Source organism: Puma concolor, chromosome B4 (genome assembly GCF_028749965.1).
Source record: "Puma concolor isolate L17-30 chromosome B4, mPumCon1.1.hap2, whole genome shotgun sequence".
Classification (NCBI taxonomy): domain Eukaryota; kingdom Metazoa; phylum Chordata; class Mammalia; order Carnivora; family Felidae; genus Puma; species Puma concolor.
Window position 1 is genome coordinate 18,484,766 of NC_141673.1, and position 24,787 is coordinate 18,509,552.

The 24,787-nt window shown below is 41.4% G+C and overlaps 1 protein-coding gene across 2 annotated transcripts in view; it reads right to left on the bottom strand.

Annotated features, from left to right (window-relative positions):
- Positions 1–24,787, bottom strand: part of STAB2 (stabilin 2) — a 168,317-nt gene that overhangs the window by 139,614 nt on the left and 3,916 nt on the right. For both annotated transcript variants that reach the window (XM_086712504.1, XM_025926404.2), the window contains exons 2-3: positions 23,290–23,423; positions 20,744–20,859 (exon numbers count right to left, since the gene is read on the bottom strand). In XM_086712504.1, coding sequence (XP_086568630.1) covers positions 20,744–20,859; positions 23,290–23,423 — 250 coding nt within the window. The remainder of the gene's footprint in view (positions 1–20,743; positions 20,860–23,289; positions 23,424–24,787) is intronic.

Consider the following 24,787-nt stretch of genomic DNA (forward strand, 5'->3'; position numbering starts at 1 on the left):
CACCTATGGCTGGTGTTCTCCCTGGCTCCCCTGTCTCTTTCCTGCATGCAGAATACTGGTAACCTACAGAGTCTAGCTTATACATTTTGCGTCTGTGGTCTTCCTTCCCACTACAGGGTCAGAGCCAGGCTTCAAACCCTGGCAGGTGCCCCAGAGTCTACTGCACTTGTACCATCTGTCACTATCCTGTGTACTCATCAAGCACCGCTGTGTACCAGCGTCACAGCACAGAGAACAGAAATGTTCATGGAGTGAGCAAAAGAGAAGACACACGGACATGTAGCGAATATTTATAAATCACCTTGAAAACGAATATGTTGGTTTGGGCTGCTCTCACCAGCTGGGGCACTGGCTACACGAGATTCAATAGTGTCATGAAAAAGCCTGGACACTGCGGTCAAAACCTCCTGGGTTTGAGCCCCAGTACGACCATTTGCTAGCTGTACCCTTTTGGGAAAGTCAATGCATGGCTCTGAAATTCTGTTCAAGTGTCTTCCTGGAAGGTTGCAGTAGGGATGGAAATATTAGGTGCTCAATAAATGGTGGTTATTATTTAGGATGCTCCCCATCCTCTCCGGTTTCTGTTCGTTCAGATTAGCACTATGATAGGTAACAATACTCAGGGACTAAATCACTGGGTACCCATTTGAATCAGGAGTCGGTCCCTTATTTCCATGGTCCTACCAGTCTGGTGGGGAGAGAGTCAGGGATTAACAGACCATCAGGTAAACACTGGTTTACAAACTAGGATAAGGCTAATGCAGGGCGGGGGAGGGGGGAAACTTTCCTCAATCCACCTACTGGCAGTCACCAAAAAACCTAACCCTCAAAGGCCCAGCTGACTTAGATTTGGTCTCAATAGGGGGCAACATTATTAAAGAAGAGCCTTGTTAAAGATTGTGTCTTTATCCTAAAAAGAGCAGTGGGGGTTGGAGATGAAGAGGAAGGCTGAGGGTCTAACCAAGCAGGTGCCAGGCATACACTTTGAAGTTCATCTGAAACCCACTTGCGTTCATGATGCTGAGCAAGGGGTGCTGGGAGAGCGTCTCCATAGATTGTTGACCATCAAATAGCTCTTCTAACATTTCCTTTTGATATTAGGCCCTTCTGGGGCTGAGGTGGTGTTTTGGGAACCGGGCGCATCTCTGGGCAGGACCAGGAAGATTCTGGACCAGTTCTGCCAGTCTCCCTCTTGTGGCCCCTGTGCCTTTCCCTATGGCTAGGCGTGCAAGGTGCTGAGTGACCCGTAGCTTGCCGTCTGGGCCGGCTCAGAAGCACACAGGGTATCCTCAGCCCTGGGACTCAGTACTCGGTGCTGCCTTGCAAAAATGCTCTCTCTCCAAGGCATTTTTAATCTGCGGGAAATGACAACAGAATCCCAGTCTCCCGCACTCGCATTCTGCTCATTAGCTTCCTCCCTGCAATGAGCCACCTCCTCTCCCATCTCCCATTCCTTCTGTCCCTCCCAAGGCCCAGGCATACCCTTCCCTCCTCACCTTGCCTGTACCTTTCCCCCCATTCAAACACACTCTCTGGGACCCTCCTCTGAGTCAGATACGACTCTTCCAACCTCTGGGTGTCCCTTCTGCTCGGCCCTTGCCTTGTGATAATATATAGAGCAGTGGGGCGCCTGCATGGCTCAGTTGGTTAAGGTCTGACTCTTGATTTTGGCTCAGGTCATGATCCCACAGTTCGTGAGATCAAGCCTGTGCTGACAGTGGGGAGCCTGCTTGGGATTCTCTTTCTCCCTTTCTCTCTGTCCCTTTCCCATTCTCTCTCGCTGTCTCTCTCAAGATAAATAAGTAAACATTAAAAAAACATAGAGCAGAAAACAGGGCAGAGCCATTTTCTGAGAATATAACTACAGGCCAAAGGCTGATGCCAGAGTAATTAGGCTGCTTCTCTCATCCCAGTTCTCAAGACTGTGATGCTGTGTCCAAGAAGTCTGGGCTTCCTTTTTCTTTAGGAGACAGTTAGCAAGCCCTTCTTTTCACTTATTAAATTTTTTAAAAAATTTATTTTGAGGGGCGCCTGGGTGGCGCAGTCGGTTAAGCGTCCGACTTCAGCCAGGTCACGATCTCGCGGTCCGTGAGTTCGAGCCCCGCATCAGGCTCTGGGCTGATGGCTCAGAGCCTGGAGCCTGTTTCCGATTCTGTGTCTCCCTCTCTCTCTGCCCCTCCCCCGTTCATGCTCTGTCTCTCTCTGTCCCAAAAATAAATAAACGTTGAAAAAAAATTTTTTTTAAATTTATTTTGAGAAAGAATGTGAGCAGGAGAGGGGCAGAGAGAGAGGGGGATAGAGAATCCCAAGCAGGCTTTGCAAGGTGAGCCCACAGAACCTCACAGGGCACTTGAACCCACGAAACTGTGAGATTGTGACCTGAGCAGAAGAGTCAAGACACTTAACCGACTGAGCCACCCAGATGCCCCAGCCTTTCTTTTTAAAAATTTAAGCTGGTAATAAAAAAAAAAAGAAAAAAAAAAAATTTAAGCTGGTGTTCCTCTGAGAGTGATTCACTGGACCCGCTGTTTCTAATCACCTGGGGGATGGGGGGGGGGGGGTGGTTGTTATAAAGGCAGCTTCCCGAGGCCCTCCTCTCTGGCTAGAGTCGCTATGAACGTATACCTCTCAGATGTACCCTGTGGGAGCGTAATTTCCCGCAAGCAACCATCCTGTTCATGAGACCACACCTCCCGCCACTGCTTCTGGTCCATGCCTGTGCATGGCAGTGATACCAGGGCAGGTCCATTCCTGCAAAACGGAGGACTCCTCTGTTGGGTGACTTTGGCTGGAGTGCTCCCCATCAGCTTTACCAAATGTTCTTGGAACTACACATGGTCTAAGACTTTTCCAATCTAACCTCTCTTGGTTCCCTCTCTTATTCAAAAGGGTCAAATCTGCATCTTTTTATCTATTTGAGAAGGTGAATTTGAAGTTAAAATCCTTCCTACAAAGAAAACTCCATGCCAGCTGGCTTCACTGGTGGATGCTACTTCGCATTTAAGGAAGAAATCATTCAAATTATACAAAAACTCTTCTAAGAAAAAGAAGGGAGTACATTTCCCAGCTCCATATATACACAGAACATTCTTAGTTTGATTCCCAAGCCTGACAAATACATCATAAGTACAGACCGACATCTCTAATGAACATAGACACACAAGTTATTTAAAAAATCTAAGGCAAAAATTAAAAAATTCTAAAAGTTGTAGCCAACTGAATCCAACGATGTACAAAACAGATAATACATCACAAGTGCAATAAAATAAGAAAAAGATATAAAGTGCATAAATATTGGAAAGGAAGAAATACAATTGTCTCCATTCTTAGACAACGTGTCTACAGAGGAAATTCAAAAGAATCCCCCCAAAGTTATTAGACCTAATACATGAATTTAATAAGTTCTCAGGATACAGGATCAATACACAAAAATCAATTGTATTTCTATAAACTAGTCGGAAACAGGTGGAAATTGAAATAAGAATATACCGTTAAAAATAGTACCAAAAACCAAGAACTTAGGTATGAACATAATAAAAATTGTGCAAAATCTGCAAGCTAATATCAATAAGAAACTAACAAATAACAAAATAAATTGATAAAATTGATGAATTGATAAAACACTAACAAAATAAAAGAAGTCTTAAGTAAATGGAGAAATATAGTGTGGTTATAGTTTAAAAGATTTAATACTTTAAAAAGTCCCTTCTCTGTAAACTGACCTATAGATTCAATGTAATTCCAGTTAAAATTCTAGCAGGGCTTTTTGGTAGATAGTCACAAAATGATTCTAAATTTTACCTGGAAAAACAAAGAAGCTAGAATGACCAAGATGATTTTGAAAATGACCAAGTTGGAAGACTTATACTACCTGATTTCATGACTTAGTGTGATGATATGGTAATCTTGATGGCGTGGTATGACAAAGGGATATACACGCAGATCACCGGAACAGAATAGAGAGTCCAGAAATAAACCCATACAGAGATGGTCAGCTTTTTCTACAACAGTCCAAAGGCAATCCGATGAGGAGAGGATAGTTTTTTCAAGAAACAATGCTGGAATTATTAGGTATTTATATGTAAGAAACCGAACCTTGATCCGTACCTCAAATCATATACAAAGATGAACTGGCATGGATGATACACCTAAACATAATTCCTAAAATTATAAAGCTTCCAGAAGAAAAGATGAAAGAAAATCTTTGTGATATTAGGTTAGGCAAGGATTTCTAAATGATACAAAAGACACTACCTATAAAAGAAAAATTGATATATTTGACCTCACCAAAATTAAGAACATTTGCTCATCAAAACTTAGGAGAGAAAAAAGACAAGCTACAGACTGCGAAGAAATATTTACAAATCACGTATTACATGAAGGATTTGTATCTCAGACATTTAAGGAACTCTCAACAATCAAGAAAGCAAACAACTTGAAAGAAAGATGAATACCAAATACACATATGAAAAGATGCAGATTAAAATATGAAATGCCGCTTCACACAATGGCAAAAGCTTTTCAAAATCTGATTCTATCCACTGCTAGCAAGGACGCTAAAAAATGGAAGTCTCACACGTTGGTAGGAATGACAAAATGATACACACACATTGGAAAACAGCCGGGCGGTTTCTTACCAAGTGAAACATGCATTGATCATACAACCAGGACTCCCACTTCTGGGTATTTTGCCAGGTGAAATGGAAACTTAGGTTATTATAAAAACCTGTGCAAGCATGCGCACAATGGCGGCTTTATTCTTAGTTGCACCAGACTGGAAACAAACCCAAATGTCTCCCAGCTGGTGAATGGATTGACTGGCTGCAGCCAGGTCACGATAGCCTATAAAGCATTAGAAAAGAATGAACTACGGACACGGACAGCAACACAGACAAACCTTGATGCGTTATGCTAAGTGAAAGAAGCCAGACTCAAAAGGCACACACTGTATCATTCCAATTGTATGACATGAAGGTAAAATTACAGGCACAGTAAACAAATCAGTATTTTCCAGGGCTTGGGGGATGAGGGGTGGGGGGACTTGGCAGCAAAGGGAATTTGGGGGGAATTAAATAGCTCTTCTCTAGGTTAATTGTGGTGGTTTTATACAAACTAGGTCTGTCAGAATTCTATAACTGCAGACTGAAAAGGGTGGGTTTTACTGTATGAAAATTATAAATTAAGAATAAAAGAGGGGAGGAGCCAAGGTGGTGGAACAGCATGGAAGATTTTGTGTATCTCGCATCCATGAAATACAGCCAGACCAACACTAGACCATCCTGCACACCTAGAAAACTGATTGGAGGATTAACACAACAATCTGCACAACCTGAACCACAGAATTCAGCAAGTATGCAGCGCGGAGAGGTGAACTTGGGGAGCAAGAAGTTGTGGGAAGAGAGGTGCTTTTGCAGGTGGAGACGGGAGGGAGAATACGGGAAAAGCACCCGTCCCCAAAAGCATCTGGAGAGAAAGTGGAAAATTGGAAACAGCCGCAGGGACTAAACCAAAAAGGGAGAAAGGAGAGGGTTCAAATTCCATTAAGACTGTGAACAAGGGGAGCGCGAAGGCTGCAACTCCGCAGCTCCATACCTGGCGGTGCTCTGGTGGGAAGGGTGAATCCCCAGGAGCAGAGTGGGGTCTGGGAGGTTCTCGGGCCACGTGGGGAAAAGCGGTTCCACTGCTGGAAGGACATTTGGTAGAGATTGTTGAAGCCACCTGGTGCCAGCAGACCCCAGAGAACGGCCACATTCGCTGGTGCCGGAACAAGGTCGTTAAGGGTGAAGCCTGGTGTTGTGATTTAACATAATCCCTGAAAAGCTACTGCGACATTATCTGGCGAAATTTTTCTGGGGTGGGCTGGCACCTGGCCGCAGTCTCAGGGCACCGGCAGCAGCAGGGTCCAGCAAGCATTCCCGGGTGCAGCCGACATTCGGCCATTGCTCATTCAGCCATTGCTCGGTGAGACCCTCTCGCAGAGGGGCGGGACCGGTCAAAGCCGCAGTCCTTCGGAAGTAAGGGGCCGGGGAAAACAGCCGCATCTGAGACAAAACTCAGGAGAGAGGTACTGCCTGGGGCTTGGTCACGGACAGTGAAGGAGTGGGAAGTGGACGAAAGCTGAAGACAGAGGACGGGTGCGTGATTGCTGATAGGGGAGAACAGACTGGGTGGCTGGGTGGCGCCATTTTTCACTACTCCCGCGCATGCTCCTAGGCACCTCCGAGTGCCGCAATAATCCACCCCAGTGTGCTAGCAGCGCCATCTAGCGGAGAACGAAGCTGCTACACTTAGCCCCGCCCAACAGGGCCAACTTCCCTCTTCAAGAATACAAGTCTCACCGCCTACTTAGTTTATGAACTATAAAGAGCTACATAGTCTGACTTCAAGGGGAAAACGAAGTAATTTCAGTCCTATCTCAATTTGTTAGCAAGTCCATCTATTCAATTTTCTTTTTTTCTTTTTCTCTTTTACACTATTCTTTCTTTCTTTTTTAAAAATTTTTTTTAATGTTTATTTTTGAGACAGAGAGAGACAGAGCATGAATGGGGGAGGGTCAGAGAGAGAGGGAGACACAGAATCCGAAGCAGGCTCCAGGCTCTGAGCTGTCAGCACAGAGCCCGGCGCGGGGCTTGAACTCAAGGACCGTGAGATCACGACCTGAGCCAAAGTTGGACGCTTAACCGACTGAGCCACCCAGGTGCCCCTACACTACTTTTCTTGAGTACAGAAAGAAAAAATTCATTTTTATTTTCAATTTTTATTAAAAATATTTGTCTTTAATTTCTTTCCTATATTTTTGTTTGTGTAAATTTTTTCAAATTCTATTTTACTTCCATCATTTTATTTTAGTCTACTTCAGTGTATTCACTTTTCAAATTTTCAAATGATTTCCTTTTTTCTCTTTTTTGTTTCTTTTCTTTTTCTTGAATACAGAAAGAGAAAAAATTAATTTTTATTTTTAATTTTTATTAAAAATATTTTTCTTTAATTTTTTCTACTATATTCTTTACCTTTGTATAATTTTTTTTCAAATTCTATTTTACTCCCAAAATCTCATTTTAGTCTACTTCAGTGTATTCACTTTTTCAAATTCTCAAATGATTTCCTTTTTTTTTTCTTTCTCCCCTTTTTTTCTCTAATCTGTCAAACCACTTTCAACACCCAGACCAAAACACACCTAGGATCTAGCATCATTTATTTGATTTTTTTTTTGTGTGTGTGTGTTTTTAATTTGTTAATTTTAATTTTCCTACCTAATTAATTCCTTTTCTCCCTTCAAAATGACAAAACAATGTAATTCACCCCCCCAAAAAAGAGCATGAAGAAATGACAGCCAGGGATTTAACCAACACAGGTAAGCGAGATGTCTGAACCAGAATTTAGAATCATGATAATAAGAATACTAGCTGGAGTCAAAAATAGATTAGAATCCCTTCCTGCAGAGATAAAAGAAGTAAAAAATAGCCAGAATGAAATTAAAAATGCTAGAACTGAGCTGCAATCACGGATGGATGCAGCGGCAGCAAGGATGAAGGAGGCAGAACAGAGAATCATTGATATAGAGGACAAACTTAGAATAATGAAGCAGAAAAAAAGAGGGGATTAAGGCAAAAGAGCACGATTTAAGATATTAGAGAAATCAGTAACTCATTAAAAAGGAACAATATCAGAATCATAGGGGTCCCAGAGGAGGAAGAGAGAGAAATAGGGGTAGAAGGGTTATGTGAGCAAATCATAGCAGAAAACTTTCCTAACCTGGGGAAAGACACGGACATCAAAATCCAGGAAGCACAGAGGACCCCCATTAGATTCAACAAAAGCCGACCATCAACAAAGCATATCATAGTCAAATTCACAAACTACTCAGGCAAGGAGAGAATCATGAAAGCAGCAAGGGAAAAACAGTCCCTAACCTACAGGGAAGACAGATTATGTTTGCAGCAGACCTATCCACAGAAACTTGGCAGGCCAGAAAGGAGTGGCAGGATATATTCAGGGTGCTGAATCAGAAAAATATGCAGCCAAGAATTCTTTATCCAGCAAGGCTGTCATTCAAAATAGAAGGAGAGATAAAAAGTTTCCCAGACAAACACAAATTAAAGGAGTTTGTGACCACTAAACCAGCCCTGCAAGAAATTTTAAGGGGGACTCTCTGAGGGGAGAAAAGATGAATATATACATACATCATACACACACGTGCACACACCCACACACACACATATGTATAAATACCAAAAGTAACAAAGATTAGAAAGAACCAGAGAACACCACCAGTAACTCCAACTTTACAAGCATCATAATGGCAATAAATTCATATCTTTCAGTACTCATTCTAAACGTCAATGGAGTCAATGCTCCAATCAAAAGACATAGGGTAACAGAATGGATAAGAAAATAAGATCCATCTATCAGCTGTTTACAAGAGACCCACTTTAGACCTAAAGACACCTTCAGATTGAAAATAAGGGGATGGAGAACCATCTATCATGCTAAGGGACAACAAAAGAAAGCCGGAATAGCCATACTTATATCAGACAATCTAGACTTCAAAATAGACTGTATCAAGAGATGCAAAAGGGCATTATATCATAATCAAGGGGTCAATCCACCAAGAAGACCTAACAATTGTAAACATTTATGCACCAAATATGGAAGCACCCAAATATATAAATCAATTAATCACAAACATAAATAAACTCATTGATAGTAATACCATAATAGTAGGAGACTTCAACACCCCACCCACAGCAAAGGACAGATCATCTAATCAAAAATGAACAAGGAAACAATGGCTTTTAATGACACACTGGACCAGGTGGACTTAACAGATATATTCAGAACTTTTCATCCTAAAGCATCAGAATATACATTCTTCTCCAGTGCATATGGAATGTTCTAAAGAATAGACCATATACTGGGACACAAATCAGCCCTAAGTAAGTACAAAAAGATCGCGATCATACCGTGCATATTTTCAGACCACAATGCTATGAAACTCTAAATCAACCACAAGAAAAAGATTGGAAAAATAACAAATACTTGGAGACTGAAGAACATCCTACTAAAGAATGGATGGGCCAATCAAGAAGTTAAAGAGGAAATTAAAAAGTATATGGAAGCCAATGAAAATGATAACACCACAACCCAAAACCTCTGGGACACAGCAAAGGCGGTCATAAGAGGAAAGTATATAGCAATCCAGGCCTTCCTAAAGAAGGAAGAAAGGTCTCAGATACACAACCTAACCTTATGCCTTAAGGAGCTGGAAGAAGAACAGCAAATAAAACCCAAAACCAGCAGAAGACAGGAAATAATAAAGATTAGAGCAGAAATTAATGATATAGAAACCAAAAAACAAAACAAAACCAAAAACCAAAAAACAGTAGAACAGATCAATGAAATCAGAAGCTGGTTCTTTGAAAGAATTAACAAAATTGATAAACCACTAGCCAGTTTGATTAAAAAAAAAAAAAAAAAGGAAAAGACCCAAATAAATAAAATCAAGAATGAAAGAGGAGAAATCACAACCAACATGGCAGAAATAAAAACACTAATAAGAGAATATTATGAGCAATGATATGCCAATAAAATGAGCAATCGGGAAGAAATGGACAAATTCCTAGAAATATATATACTACCAAAACTGAAACAGGAAGAAATAGAAAATTTGAACAGATCCATAACCAGTAAGGAAATCAAATTACTAATCAAAAATCTCCCAAAAAACAAGAGTCCAGGGCCAGATGGCTTTCCAGGGGAATTCTACCAAACATTTAAGGAAGAGTTAATACCTATTTCTTGAAGCTGTTCCAAAAAATAGAAATGGAAGGAAAACTTCCAAACTCTTTCTATGAAGCCAGCATTACCCTGATTCCAAAACCAGACAGAGACCCCACTAAAGAGGAGAACTATAGACCAATTTCCCTGATGAACACGGATGCAAAAATCCTCAACAAGATATTTGCCAACCATATCCAACGATACATTAAAAAAATTATTCACCACGACCAAGTGGAATTTATACCTGGGATGCAGGGCTGGTTCAGTATCCACAAAACAATTCACGTGATTCATCACATCAATAAAAGAAAGGACAAGAACCATATGATCCTCTCAATAGATGCAGAAAAAGCATTTGACAAAATACAGCATCCTTTCTTGATAAAAACCCTCAAGAAAGCAGGGATAGAGGGAGCATACCTCAAGATCATAAAAGCCATATATGAATGACCCAACGCTAATATCATCCTCAATGGGGAAAAACTGAGAGCTTTCCCCCTAAGGTCAGGAACAAGACAGGGATGTCCACTCTCACCACTTTTATTCAACATAGTATTGGAAATCATAGCCTCTGCAATCAGACAACACAAAGAAATGAAAGGCATCCAAATCGGCCAGCAGGAGGTCAAATGTTCACTCTTTGGTGATGACATGATATTCTATATGGCAAATCCAAGAGATTCCACCAAAAAACTGCTAGAATTGATTCAGGAATTCAGCAAAGCTGCAGGATATAAAATCAATGCACAGAAATCAGTTGCATTGAGAAATCCTATACACCAACAATGAAGCAACAGAAAGAGAAATCGAGGAATCGATCCCATTTACAGTTGCACCAAAACCCATAAAATACCTAGGAATAAATCTAACCAAAGAGGTGAAAAATCTATACACTGAAAACTATAGAAAGCTGATGAAAGAAATTGAAGAGGACACACACACACACACAAAAAAAAAAAAAAAAAAAAAGGAAAAAGATTCCATGCTCCTGGATAGGAAGAACAAATATTGTTAAAAATGTCAATCCTACCCAAAGCAATCTACATATTCAATGCAATCCCTATCAAAATAACACCAGCATTCTTCACAGAGCTAGAACAAATAATCCTAAAATTTGTAAGGAACCAGAAAAGACCCCAAATAGCCAAAGCAACCTTGATAAAGAAAATGAAGCAGGAGGCATCACAATCACAGACTCAAACTATACTACAAAGCTGTAATCATCAAGACAGTATGGTACTGGCACAAGAATAGACACTCAGATCAATGGAACAGAATAGAGAATCCAGAAATGGACCCACAAATGTATGGGCAACTAATCTTTGACAAAGCAGGAAAGAATATCCAACAGAATAAAGACAGTCTCTTCAACAAGTGGTGCTGGGAAAACTGGACAGCGACATGCAAAAGAATGAACCTGGACCACTTTCTTACTTACACCAGACACAAAAATAAACTCCAAATGGATGAAAGACCTAAATGTCAGACAGGAAGCCATCAAAATCCTCGAATAGAAAGCAGGCAAAAACCTCTTTGATCTTGGCCGCTGCAACTTCTTACCCAACACGTGTCCAGAGGCAAAGGAAACAAAAGCAAAACTGAACTACTGGGACCTCATCAAAATAAAAAAGCTTCTGCACAGCGAAGGAAACAATCAGCAAAACTAAAAGGCAACTGACAGAATGGGAGAAGATATTTGCAAATGACATATCAGATAAAGGGTTAGTATCCAAAATCTATAAGAACTTATCAAAATCAACACCCAGAAAACAAATAATCCAGTGAAGAAGTGGGCAAAAGACATGAATAGACACTTCTCCAAAGAAGACATCCAGATGGCCAACCGACACGTGAAAAAATGCTCAACATCACCCATCATCAGGGAAATACAGATCAAAAGCACAGTGAGATACCACCTCACATCTGTCAGAGTGGCTAACATTACCAACTCAGGAAACAATAGATGTTCATGAGGATGTGGACAAAGAGGATCTCTTTTACATTGTTGGTGGGAATGCAAGCTGGTGAAGCCACTCTGGAAAACAGTATGGAGGTTCCTCAAAAAACTAAAAATAGAACTACCCTACAACCCAGCAATTGCACTACTAGGCATTTATCCAAGGGATACAGGTATGCTGTTTTGAAGGGACACATGCACCCCCACGTTTATAGCAGCACTATCAAAAATAGCCAAAGTATGGAAAGAGCCCAAATGTCCATCAATGGATGAACGGATAAAAAACATATGGTATATATATACAATGGAATTACAATGGAGTATTACTCGGCAATCAAAAAGAATGAAATCTTGCCATTTGCAACTACGTGGATGGAATTGGAGGGTATTATGCTAAGTGAAATTAGTCAGTCAGAGAAAGACAAAAATCATATGACTTCACTCATATGAGGACTTTAAGAGACAAAACAGATGAACATAAGGGAAAGGAAACAAAAATAATATAAAAACAGGGAGGGGAACAAAACATAAGAGACTCATAAATATGGAGAACAAACAGAGGGTTACTGGAGGGGTTTTTGGGAGGGGGGATGGGCTAAATGGATAAGGGGCACTAAGGAATCTACTCCTGAAATCATTGTTTCACTATATGCTAACTACTTTGGATGTAAATTAAAGAAAAATTTTTTTAAATTAAAAAAAAAAAAGAGAACACGGGGCACCTGCGTGGCTCAGTCAGTTAAGCGTCTGACTCTTGGTTTCAGCTCAGGTCATGATCTCCAGGGTTTGAGTTCAAGCCTCACTTTGGGCTCTACGCTGGCAGCATGGAGCCTGCTTGGGATTCTCTGTCTCCTTCCCTCTCTGCCCCTCCCCACTCGCACTGTCTCTGTCTCTCTCAAAATAAATAAATAAACTTCAAAAAAAAAAGGAAAAAAAGAAAACAATCCATTAGCTCATCATGTGCCCTAATGCTAGGTTTAGAAAATGTAGTCAATGTCCCCGTAAATAAACAATGAAACCTGACTTCTGTTTAGTCCTTAGAGATGTCCTTTTCTATGATTAGACTCACCAGAAAGGAAAACAGGGGAAGACAGTAGAATTGGAAAGGGCTACTCTTGAACACATGGTTAAAGTCCTTCAGTTTTCTACCTTTGATCTCTGAACGTTTTCATCTGAATACTTCAGTATAGTTCTGGAACAAGGATGTTCAGGAAGCGTTTCTTCAGGGCCACATCACCATTTGGCAGACTGTTACTGAACACCTTCATGGGCCAGATGTCGGTCTTAAAAAGACCAACTTGACTTGGTTTTGTCTCCTTTCTGTGCTGTTCTTTTCATTATTATTGTTAGCAGTCTAAGCCTTGGATGACATGCCAAGGTTTACAATTACATCACATGTAGTGCCCTTGGCATTTCACCCCACGAAGTGTTAACGATAGACATTTTACCTAAGAGGATGTGGAAGTGAGGTAGGGCCTCAGTTAGGACCGTTAATGAGGTCACACGGCTGTCAGACTTGGAGATGGCAATTCCCACTGAGCTCTGACTTTAAAGGCTCAGAATTGTGCTTCTCTATGTGGACAGCTTAAAATTATTTTCCGTGGTTTAAATGTGTTTACAAACCATTTATTTAATTAAGTAATCAAGATTCAGTGAATGCCTACAATTATTTTCAAGGCTGTTAATGTTTTCTCTTTGTGTTTTCACAAGAAAGTGAAATGAGATTTAGCCTGAACAGAAAAGGGGCCTTCATTCCTGTTGCTATGGGCAGGAAGGGGCTGGTGAGGCCAGCTTCAGTGCTCTAGACTTATTTCTAAAGAGGTGTCTCAACACATACTTCTCATTGAGATGAGCAGCTCACTTTATTCAGGTCCCATTGGGTGTGTCTGCCTGTGGGTGAAGGCATCTACTGGTTGAGTATTAATTTGCTGTCTCCTTGGAATCTTCCTGATCTTCAACATCACATATTCTGTAGAGGAGGGAAGGCTTTCTCTTAGCAGGTATATCATCCTGGCCCAGCCCTGTCTCCAGTGGCTTGTGATCCATGGGCTAAAGGCCAAGGTGAATCCTTACAGTTATGGACTGAATGTCTGTGCCAGCCCAAATTCATATGCTAAAGTCCTAAACCCCAACAGGATGGCACTTGGAGGTGGGGCTTTGGGGAGGTCATTAGGTTTAGATGAGATCATGAGGGTGGGGACTCCATGAAGGGATTAGTGTCCTTATAAGAAGGGAAAGAGGGACCAGAGCACTTTCTCTTTCTCTGCCTCGTGGGGACAGAAGAGCTTCACCCGGAACCAAATCTGTAGCATCTTGTTTTTTTAATTTTCTTTTTAATTTTAATTTTTTTATTTGAGAGAGAGAGAGAGAGAAAGTGCAAGAGGGGGAGAGGGACAGAGGAAGAGCGAGAGAGACAGAAAAAGAGAGAGAGAGAATCTTAAGCAGGCTCCATGATCAGCACAGAGCCCAATGCAGGGCTTGATCCCATGACCCTGGGATCATGACTTGAGCTGAAATCAAGAGTTGGACGCTCAACCAACTGAGACACCTAGGCACCCTATAACCTCTTGATCTTGGACTTCCCAGCCCCCAGAACAGTGGGAAATAAATGTCTGTTGTAATGGTATTCTTTTATAGCAGCCCGCGCAGGCTGATGTTTACCTTCCCCACATTTCTTTTTGTTTTTGAAAATTTTTAAGTTTATTTATTTATTTTGAGACAGAGAGAGACAGAGAGAACACACACAGGGGAGGGGCAGAGAGGGAGGGAGAGAGAGAATCCCAAGCGGGCTCTGGGATGTGGGGCTTGAACTCACAAATCTCGAGATCATGACCTGAGCTGAAACCGAGAGTCCGACGCTTAATGACGGAGCCACCCAGGCTCCTCTCCCCACATTTCCGAAGAGCAGGCCTTTGGTTTGGTCTGAGGTATCAGAGTGGCCCATAGAGTCCACAGAAGGGCAGACAATGGTGGGAAGAAAAATAATAGACCTAAGGGCCACAAGCTACATAAAAACTGGGATACACAGGAACATCTTCAACCAGGCTGCCAGCACTGTGAGTTATCAGCCTGACAACAGACGGACAGAATTCGTTGAGCATTTACTGTCGCTAAGTACCTTACATGCACAGTCTCATTCTCACAACAACTGAGGAAGGCATGGATGCTGTTGACATCATTATCATCATCATTATCTTCAGGTGATAGATAAGAAAACTGAGGCCCAGAGAGGTAGGTAACTTGCCCCAAATCACATGATTGGTAAGTGCTGGAATGGGCATTGCAGTCAGGCCTGACTCAAGATTTCGAGTCCTGAACCACGAAGCCAGAGCGTACAAGATCAGTACCTTAGAATAAAAAAATCTAACCAAGACACATCCGCTGGAATAAAGAGGCCAGCCAGTGATCTGAGAACCACAAAAGACAGACATGGTAACTAGCATATTCTGAATACCTGCCATCTTTCAGGCGCATCCTAAGTCCTATGTATGTATGAGCTCACCTAATCCTCAGCACGACTTTGGAGGTAGCTGTATTGGCATCATTATTTCCATTTTGTAGATGAGAAAACTAAGGCCGAAGGAAGGGTTTACCAGATAAAATGTAGGATGCCAGTTAAATTTGAATTGCAGATAGAACAATGAATAATTTTTTAGAATAAGTATGTCCCAAACACTATGCATGTACGTTATTTCTCTGTAATTATTTTAACTGGGTGTCCTCCATTGTCGTTTACTGAATCTGATAGCCCTACAGAGAGAGTAAGGAACTTGCAAGGTCCCAGAACAAGAGTATGGGCCATGCTGGGACCAGAGGCCGATCCGACTTTGGGGTCTGTGAGCCATCTTACTGTAAAACCACATGTCCTCTCAGTTAAAGGTTAGAACGAGAGGGAGCCCAGGGGTCATGGCATCGACTCCAGGCAGCGACAGGCATCTGGCTAATGGTGGAAGCAAGTGTTCTAGGAGAAGGCTAGAGAGAGGCAGGCAGCTTTCCCAGCAGTTGACTTGGCAAAACCAGCAGTCATTTGGGGAAACAGGGGAGAGTAACGGGTTAGAGCTGGGTCTCTCCCATGAGACGTGCCCTTTGCACTTACCAGCTGGCTGCCTTCGGGCAAACTGCAAAGCTCCTCCCAATCCCCAGGTCCTCTGTGGGGCTCTCAGGTATGACTGATTCTCCTCGTCTGCTTTTGTGTCTCTTTCTTATATTAACCTGTGAGCTCCTTGGGGGTAGGGACTAGACCTATCTATTATATATGCGATTATGTGCAGCCTATAGTCGGTGCTCAATAAATGTTTGATTTTTATGAGTTGGCCAACCCTGGAGGGAACTTTGGGAAAAAGATAGCCGGAGGGTGGGAGTACAGAGGGTCTGCTTTATATCCTAAACTGAACGGTTTAAGTTCAAAATTTATGAAATGACTTGTTCAGTTTTTAAATAAAAATGTTAAGGCCAAAGTGTCAACTTTATTCCTGTTTCTCAAATCATGTTCAACCACCTCAGGTCCCCATTATGAAGAAAGATGATAACATTGATGTTCTCAGCAACCATACTTGAAAAGATATTACAGAATGTGCTATAAGAGCACATTGCTGATGCACTGTGAGGTTCAAATAGCTGATAAAACTCTTTTAGGTCATTATCACATTTCCTGTTGGTTACTAGATACTCTGGTGGTCTCTTGTGTTGGGACTTTCCTCACGCAGGAGGCTCACCTGTTATAAGCTGTCAGCAAATCATCAGCAGTTCTGTTTCTTTAAAGGAAGATAATAAACTTCCTGGGCAGCAAGATCTTGGCCAAAGTCCTCCCTGTAATTTTCTCTCCCAATGAACACCAGAAATGCCTACTTCGTCACGTGACCACCTTTGTTTAAAAGCTTGGCTCACAGTGTTCAGGCAGAGAATATGCACCACTTATAGCTCCGGCTGAAATTGTCTCCCTGGGAAACTGATGTGAAATAGGTTCCTCGTGTGAACGCAGCTTTATTTCTCACTCAAAGCCGAAAGGAATGTGCCTAGAAGACTGGTTTCAAATCTGTAGAAGTCCGTTATTTACAACCTGTGCAGTGAATGGCAAGAAACATAGAACAGGAAAGGAAGAGATCTGGAAACACAAATAATACAGCAGAAGAAAAAAATGTATGTGCAGAATTTGATGACGCTGACCTCAAAAAGAAGAATCAAGACCATTTCCCTTTGAAGTAATCAGGTTGTTTTGGCCACAGTCCAATTTCTGTGTAACCCTTTTGCCTGCATTCTTTTTCCATTACTTTGAGTTGTTGCCCAAATCAGTTAATGTTCACGGTGGAATAAAAAGAACTGGGATGTTCCAATAAAAAAAATCTATTTCCTCTCAAGTAGGATATTGGTTGTTGAAATGTGATTGTTTCAACGTTAAAAATATGTTTTTGTGCTATAGAATAAAGACTTCTATGTGCTGATCTGATAGAGCAGTACAAGTTTTAATGAGGGAGAAGCAAGTTAAATCTGGGTAGAAACAACTTCCTTATGTCAGGATGACATATCTTTTTTTCCCCCCCAAGTGAGAATTCATGCCTTATTCTTAATTTCAGCAGACGATGAGTAATTTTTTTCTCATTGTGCTTTTTTGTGTTTTCTGATTTTTCAGAATTGAAACAAGTGTTATTTTCTAGTTGGAATAAGGCACTCTTAAAACAGTTTTAGAAGTAACCCAGAGGTATCCAGAGTGAATGTATTTGTTGATGCTTTGAAAAGGAACTGGATGCCATGATTGCCTTGGAAAGAAGGCCATTCCAGGGCTTGGGCTTCCTCAAAAAGATGTATGGGCACACGTCAGCAGCTCTGAAATGGCCTTATCCTTGCGGAAATGTCGAATGATAGGCAAGATCTCACTTGTCATCACCACAGAATGTGAGAGGTGAAATATACAGCCAAGTAGAACATTTATCTCTTTCCTGAACTAAAGGAAGGAAGCCTTTGGAGACATTTGGTATGTTTGGAAGATGCAGATAAAGGGAAGTGTCCTTTTGCTCCAACAAGAGGATAGAAGAATGACCATCTGTCCGGTCCCTGCTTTTCACATACTTTGCTTCTCGGGCCTCAAGACGCAGCAGAAGGAAATGTGTGACCCCTCGAGGAACCGTGCACACTCAGTGGCAGGCAGGAGCCTTGCCCCATTCGCGCCTGGCACATTGTGACGGCATGAAGCCCACTGAAGATTTTGGATCCCGTTTGCCTGCTCATGTTTAGGAGTTACCTGCTGTTTAAGAAGGGCTCAAAGAAAGAATGCCACTTTATTTGGCTTTCATTTCATTAACAGTCTGTTTTGACTGTTACTCATTCATTTATTTATAAAACATTATTAAAGTGCCTTCTTTGTGTCCCTCTGTCAAGCACTCTCATCTACATTAATATTATAATATTACTACAGGTTTGTAGAGTAGGACTTTGTACCCCCATTTGGCATGGCAGCAATTAACTCGCCCGGTGACAGAACTGGATTCAAGCCAAAACGTGGGAGCAGGACTAGTGTCTTTTTGTCCCCCTGGCTGTGGGGGACATTCTTTCTGTTCTGTTCTGTTGCACATTGCCATTCCTTCTGTTGCACATGCTGACTTTGGTTGCTGTATCCTGGGCAAAGCCTTGTCTACAGGGGGTCTGTTCAATAACAGCATCAGATTAGTTTTTGTGGGTCAGAAAGAGAAAAACCTAAAAGTTTTTGTATCATATCAGGATGTCTCTAAGAACTGGATGTGAGCATGATCACATCTGGAGCTAAAAAAGGTCTTGAAATCTGGAAGGGTGGGTTAATCACTTGATTCTGTTGTAACACATGATCACGCAGTGCCCCCATGCTGGTGTGAACCCGACAGAACAGTCAATAGAGAGAAGGCCAGGATTTCCTGAACCCCAACCTTGACCTTTCCAGGATAAGGAGCATAACCCAGTCATTGACTGGGAGGGCTAAAGGGACCTACCAATCAAGAGGGAAGTTAGAAACACATTTGGAGGATCTCCCTTTCCTTTCTTTCTTTTTTTATAAGCTCTGTTCCAGCAAAGGGGCAGAGTAGAAAGACAGCAGGCTTTGGTGACAGGCAGCCCTGAACTTGAACTTGCTTTATCATTGATCAGGCAAAAAGAAATTGGTAAGATATCATCTTTAAATCTCTGATTCCTCACAGGCGAAATGGAGATAAAAATGTCTAACTCAAAGATGTGTTTTAAGAATTAAAGGAGGTAATACAGGCTGAGTACCTCTCTGGTGCCTAATGTCAGAAATGTTGAATAAATGGAAGTTATTATTTATTTTATCATTAGTTTAAAATTTTTTTTTTTCAACGTTTATTTATTTTTGGGACAGAGAGAGACAGAGCATGAACGGGGGAGGGGCAGAGAGAGAGGGAGACACAGAATCGGAAACAGTCTCCAGGCTCTGAGCCATCAGCCCAGAGCCCGACGCGGGGCTCGAACTCACGGACCGCGAGATCGTGACCTGGCTGAAGTCGGACACTTAACCGACTGCGCCACCCAGGCGCCCCATATTTTATCATTAGTTTAAACAACAACAACAACAACAACAACAACAACAACAACAACAACAGTGTAAGGGGAACCTGGGTGGCTTAATCGGTTAAGTATCTGACTCTTGATTTCAGCTCAGGTCATGATCTTATGGTTCGTGAGTTCCAGCCCCACATCAGGTTCCTCACACTGACAGTGCAGAGCCTGCTTAGGATTCTCTCTCTCTCCCTCTTTCTCTGCTCCCCCGCTCCTGCCCTGCTCGCTTGCTCTCTCTCAAGATAACTAAATGAACTTAAAAAAAAAAAAAAAAAAAAGCAGTGTCAACATCAGGCAAGAAGGGCTCGACTGTTTAGAAGCCACATGGGAAAAAAAAAGACCAGGGAAATGAGCTAAACCGATTAGGGTTTCCTATATGTGACAGAAAGAAGTTTCTATTTTGCTATTTTGTTCTTTCTCTATACCTTTCTAAACTTTGCAAGCTGTGTGCAATTTGCTTGTATTATTTTAGTCAGAAAAAAAGAAAAGCAAAAGAGAACTAATCTCTCTCCTTAAATGGATTCTTTTTTTTAAAGTTTATTTATTTTGAGAGAGAGAGAGAGAGAGAATGTGAGCAGGGAAAAGACAGAGAGAGAAAGAGAGAGAAAATCCCAAGCAGGCTCCATGCTGTCAGCAGAGAGCCCGATGCAGGGCTCAAACTCACAAACGATGAGATCATGACCTGAGCTGAAACCAAGAGTCAGACACTTAACCAACTGAGCCTTCTTGGCGCCCCTCTCCTTAAGTGGATCCTTAAGGAGATGTTTCATTACGCTGAAAAATGGGGAAAAATGGTAAATGCATGAATTAAAATGCCTGATTTTTTACTATCCAAGGGAAAAAAAGAGATTTTTCATAATTTGCCTATCCTAGCAAGGACCTAGTTACTACTTGAGTGTTAACATCCTTAATCATGATAGAAGTTCAATTTTAGCTCACAAATGTTATGCTTGACCACAGGAGTCTAACTATACCATTGGCTCAGATTTGGCTAGTAGTTTTTCTTACAGTGGAACTGGTCCTTATAGAGTTTGATTCCATCTTAAGATTAAAGTTTTAGTAGATTTAACTATTATTTCTGTTGTCAAACAATAACTACGTTCTTTGAGATGCTATAATAAAATCTCACCTTAAAGAAAATTGTACTTGGGGTTATAGTAGCCCAGAATACTTACATCCTCTCTATGATCAGTTATCTTTTTTATAAAAATGGATATCCTTTCAATTGTCCCTTTTTCTGACTTGTAAGGGAATTCTCTTAAAGGGAGATCTCTAACTGGAGGAAAGCAGATTTCTTTGTAAAAGCTGACAGGGCAAGAAAGATTTTCTACATATAGACTGAGAAGGAATTTTCTAAAAAAGGTGCTGACACTCTCCTTTTATCAGACTTCCTTCCTTTCAATTTTCTGTGAAATGGGACATTGAAAATCAAGTATCAAAGTCCAAGAAAAGTGCTGTGCCACTTACCCATGCAGTCTGGGCCCCAATGGCCTGGACAGCACTGAGGTTGGACATAGTCCTTCCTACAGATATGGCGGCATCCAGGGAGAGACAGCGAGTACTTCCTGATTTCAAAGGTGTACCTTAGAGAGGAAGGAGAAGACATAAACCCATGATCAGAGCAATTCAGTTAACTCTGGGCAGTGGGATTTTCCTAGATTTTTATTTAGGTCTTTCTTTACACTTGCCTATATTTTAAAAAGCATAGATTGAACAGAATTTTGCTGTCTAGGGAGAATAAAACTTAATCATGATTTACCTTTAATTGTATAAAATGGATGACAATGAAAATAAAAGTGAAATATCAGAGCACAATGAAAATAAAGGTGAAATGATGTCAGAAGTGGGGCTGGTAGATAAAGGAAATAGTGTTAGGCTCTGGGTACATGCTACCAGTGGACGTCACACTTGTCGCAGCTAATACAAGAAGGAAAAGATCGTAGGTTCTGGGATGCACAGGATCTCTGGATCAAACTGCCTAGGATGAGAATGTCTTTTGCAGGGACTCTATATGTAAACATTTCTGTGAGAGGTGGTGTAATTTAGTGGGCAATATATGTCACAATATCCTCAAGGGAGATGTAATGATGAATTCCTTAGAACAGTTTTTATACCATCTGAGGTACAGATCTGGAATAGCAATTCTGTGGAGGCTAAACACCATTGTCTATTTTGATGGAATCTCTGCATGGATGGCTTATTCCAGGATTTGACTTTAGTGTATCTAGAGACGATTCTCCAGGAATATCATTTCTTTCAACTGGGCTATTAAGAATAGTGTGCAGGATGGCGCGCTTGGGTGGCTCAGTCAGTTAAGCAGTTGACTTCGGCTCAGGTCATGATCTCGCGGTCTGTGAGTTCGAGCCCCGTATCGGGCTCTGTACTTATAGCTCAGAGCCTGGAGCCTGTTTCAGATTCTGTGTCTCCCTCTCTCTGACCCTCCCCCGTTCATGCTCTGTCTCTCTCTGTCTCAAAAATAAATAAACGTTAAAAAAATTAAAAAAAAAAAAAAGAATAGTGTGCAGGTGAGTTTAAGGTTGTACTTCTAATCCAGTCCCTGAGCTACTGGCTTTATGGGCCGTCAAGATGGAGACAGAGTTGACAATTCCTCTGGAAGCTTGAGAATACTGGCAGGGGCATCTCTTTGCAAAGATGGGAAGAGGAAGAGCCAAGGGCAGAACGAAACATCCCCTCAGGGGCCAATCTTGGGTTTATTTCAGCATAAATGAATGACGGATCAAAGTCTTCAATTCTGCAACAGAGAGCACGAGTATAATAATCTTATCCTGTGTGTGTGTGTGTGTGTGTATGTGTGTGTGTGTGTGTGTTGGAGGGGGGATGGTAGGGTGGGGTGGACATAACCAAGTGCCCACCTGGGCCATGAAAAAAAGTTGCCAGTACAAAGAGGTCTTCAATAAAGCCATCGTATAATTTTAACCTCGAATCCTAAATCTTTATATACTTCCTAAGAGAATCTGGTCAAAATGGGTGACCATTTTGGTACCTGAATGGTCACCTGTTGCGTATGCTTGCTAATTCTAGGTCAGTTAGCCTTGGGAAGCTTTTTTTAATATTTTTACTTTGAGAGAGAGAGCAAGAGGGAGAGCAGGGGAGAGAGGTAGAGGGAGACAGAGAGAGAATCTAAGCAGGTGCCAGCTCAGTGTGGAACCCAACCCAGGGCTCGATCTCATGACTCTGTAATCATGACCTGAACCGAATCAGGAGTTGGATGCTCAATCAACTGAGCCACCCACATGCCCCAGAAAGCTTTTATTAAAATTGATGATTTTGGTCATAGAATATATCGTGATCATATTAAGCAAACATGAATTTAAAATAGTGTAATATAACAGTGTTAAGTTCCCATTTTATACAAAATCAGAAATAGTACTGATCCTTCATCCCTGAATTAGGAATGAGCTCATTGAGAGATGTCTAATGTCTAAATCAGTAGACTTAGTACACTGAACATTGTGTTGACACTTGAGCTCTGTGGCTGCTTGCATTAGCCAGTAAGTGAAACTGCTCGTCTTCCTTTGCAAGGATTAGTCTTGAATTATGAGAGTTTTGAATCATTAGAGGATTTCAGCAATGCAATGCTCACAGAAAATGTATGAAGCTGTAACTCCTTTGTCTTCTCTCGTTAGGTTCTAATTAGTATCAGGATCCATAGCTGGCTAATAAGATGACTGCCGGATCCATGGCTTTTCAGTCCATGTTCTGACTAGAAACTTTCCAAATGAAACAAAACCCAGATTTTTAAAATAGAGAAGGGCACAATGAGGGGAAAATGTTTGTGTGCCATGCAATATAGTCAATTTTGTATGGAAATGTGAATCAAAAATATATTTTTTAGATGCAAGGTTGTAAGTTGTGAGTTTGGATTGAATGTAATTCTAAAGTAAGGGAAAACTCACGGAAATGCTTTGTAGTTTTTGAGATGGGAAGTTTCCATTTAGATTCACAATCCTTTAAATTTCAAGACTTGAGTACATTTATTTTCTCATGAGTACCTGCAATCTCGAACCCCTACGGAGCCATTGGTAACCTTTGTGTAACCATCTGGGCACTTAATTTCTAAGTTGAGCAAGCAGGATCGGCACTCAGTCCTAATTGTAAGCAGAGATGTCTTATCGCACCTTTTTGCCTGTGAAGACATAAAAAAAAAATCAAGTCCCATTAGCAGAACCTTGGTTGGCCAATCTTTCCCATTGGCTTCATGTCCGTGGAATGACAGGGATGGCAACAGGTTGATTGGTAATGACTGGCTGGTTGCCTTCAACCTTATGTAGAAAGAGTGTTGGGATCAACAAGCAATGTCTGCCATGGCTGTAGGTGATGAAGGAGGCTGCTTGTACCACCTGTTTGCTGTCCTTGATCTAAAGTGTGGAATCCAATAAAGCAAGGTAACTTCATTACATACACTTACCCAATTGGGAATCCTGAAATATAGAGTACACTTTCCAAATGGGAAAAATTTTAAAGTGGTTATTTAGGGTCAATTGGTCATAGATCAACAGGTCTCTAGAATATTCTTTCAGCATTGATTCTACAGCAATAGTCTAGTCTGGGTGCTAAATGCTACGAAGCATATAGTTCCTGCTCCAAAGGTGTTTGCAACATTTTGATTAGAATTCAGCTAGACTATGGGCTCCAACAGGCAGTGATCTTTTTCTGTTTGGTCCTTGAATATTTCCCAAGCACATAGAACAGTGCCTGGTACATAGTAGTGCTTAGTAAAATATTTGTTGATTGAATGTGTTGTAGGAAATACAACAGACCCACTAGAAACAGTCACTTAGCAACATTAAGCAGTAGAGAATCAACTGCTAGTATGAATGATGCAGACCCACGATGGCCCTGTCTTCAGGATCTCTCATTGTCCAAGATGTTGGTGGTGGTTCTCCCAAATAGATTTGGTCCCCTCTCTCTAATCTCCTTCATTTCCCATCAAGTTTAAGAAGAAGCAGTTTCATACAATGAAGAGAGACAAAATGTGGGAGTCAAAAAACCTAAGATTGGAATCAAGCTCTGTATCTTGCTAAGTGTACAGTCTTGAATGCATTCCTCACCCTTTGCCATCCTCTGTAAGGGGGAGGTGCAAATAATCACTCTCCAGGTTACGGAGACCTTTAAATGATATGTGCAAATTGCCTGGCCCAGTATCTGGAATATTTTAGGCAGTGAATGCTAGCTCCTGTAATGCTTCTCTGTCCCCACCTCTGTGTTTTGCTTATTGTCTCTTTTGATAGAAACGTGCTTCTTCCTCCTCTTGGCTCCCCAAACTTCATCTTTCAAGCCCCTGCTTAAGACACTATTTCCACAAAACCACACCCATCTCTCTTCCTTTTCTCAACTTCTTCTCTTCATGTGGTTGGCCAGTGGAACACATTTTGTTGTCTTTGTTTTCCATTTAAAAATCCCTGTGGGAGGGGACCCTGTCTCTTACTTCTTACTTACTCCCATCCACAAATAGCACACAGGCCAGCACTAGGTAGGGGTGGTGAGAAT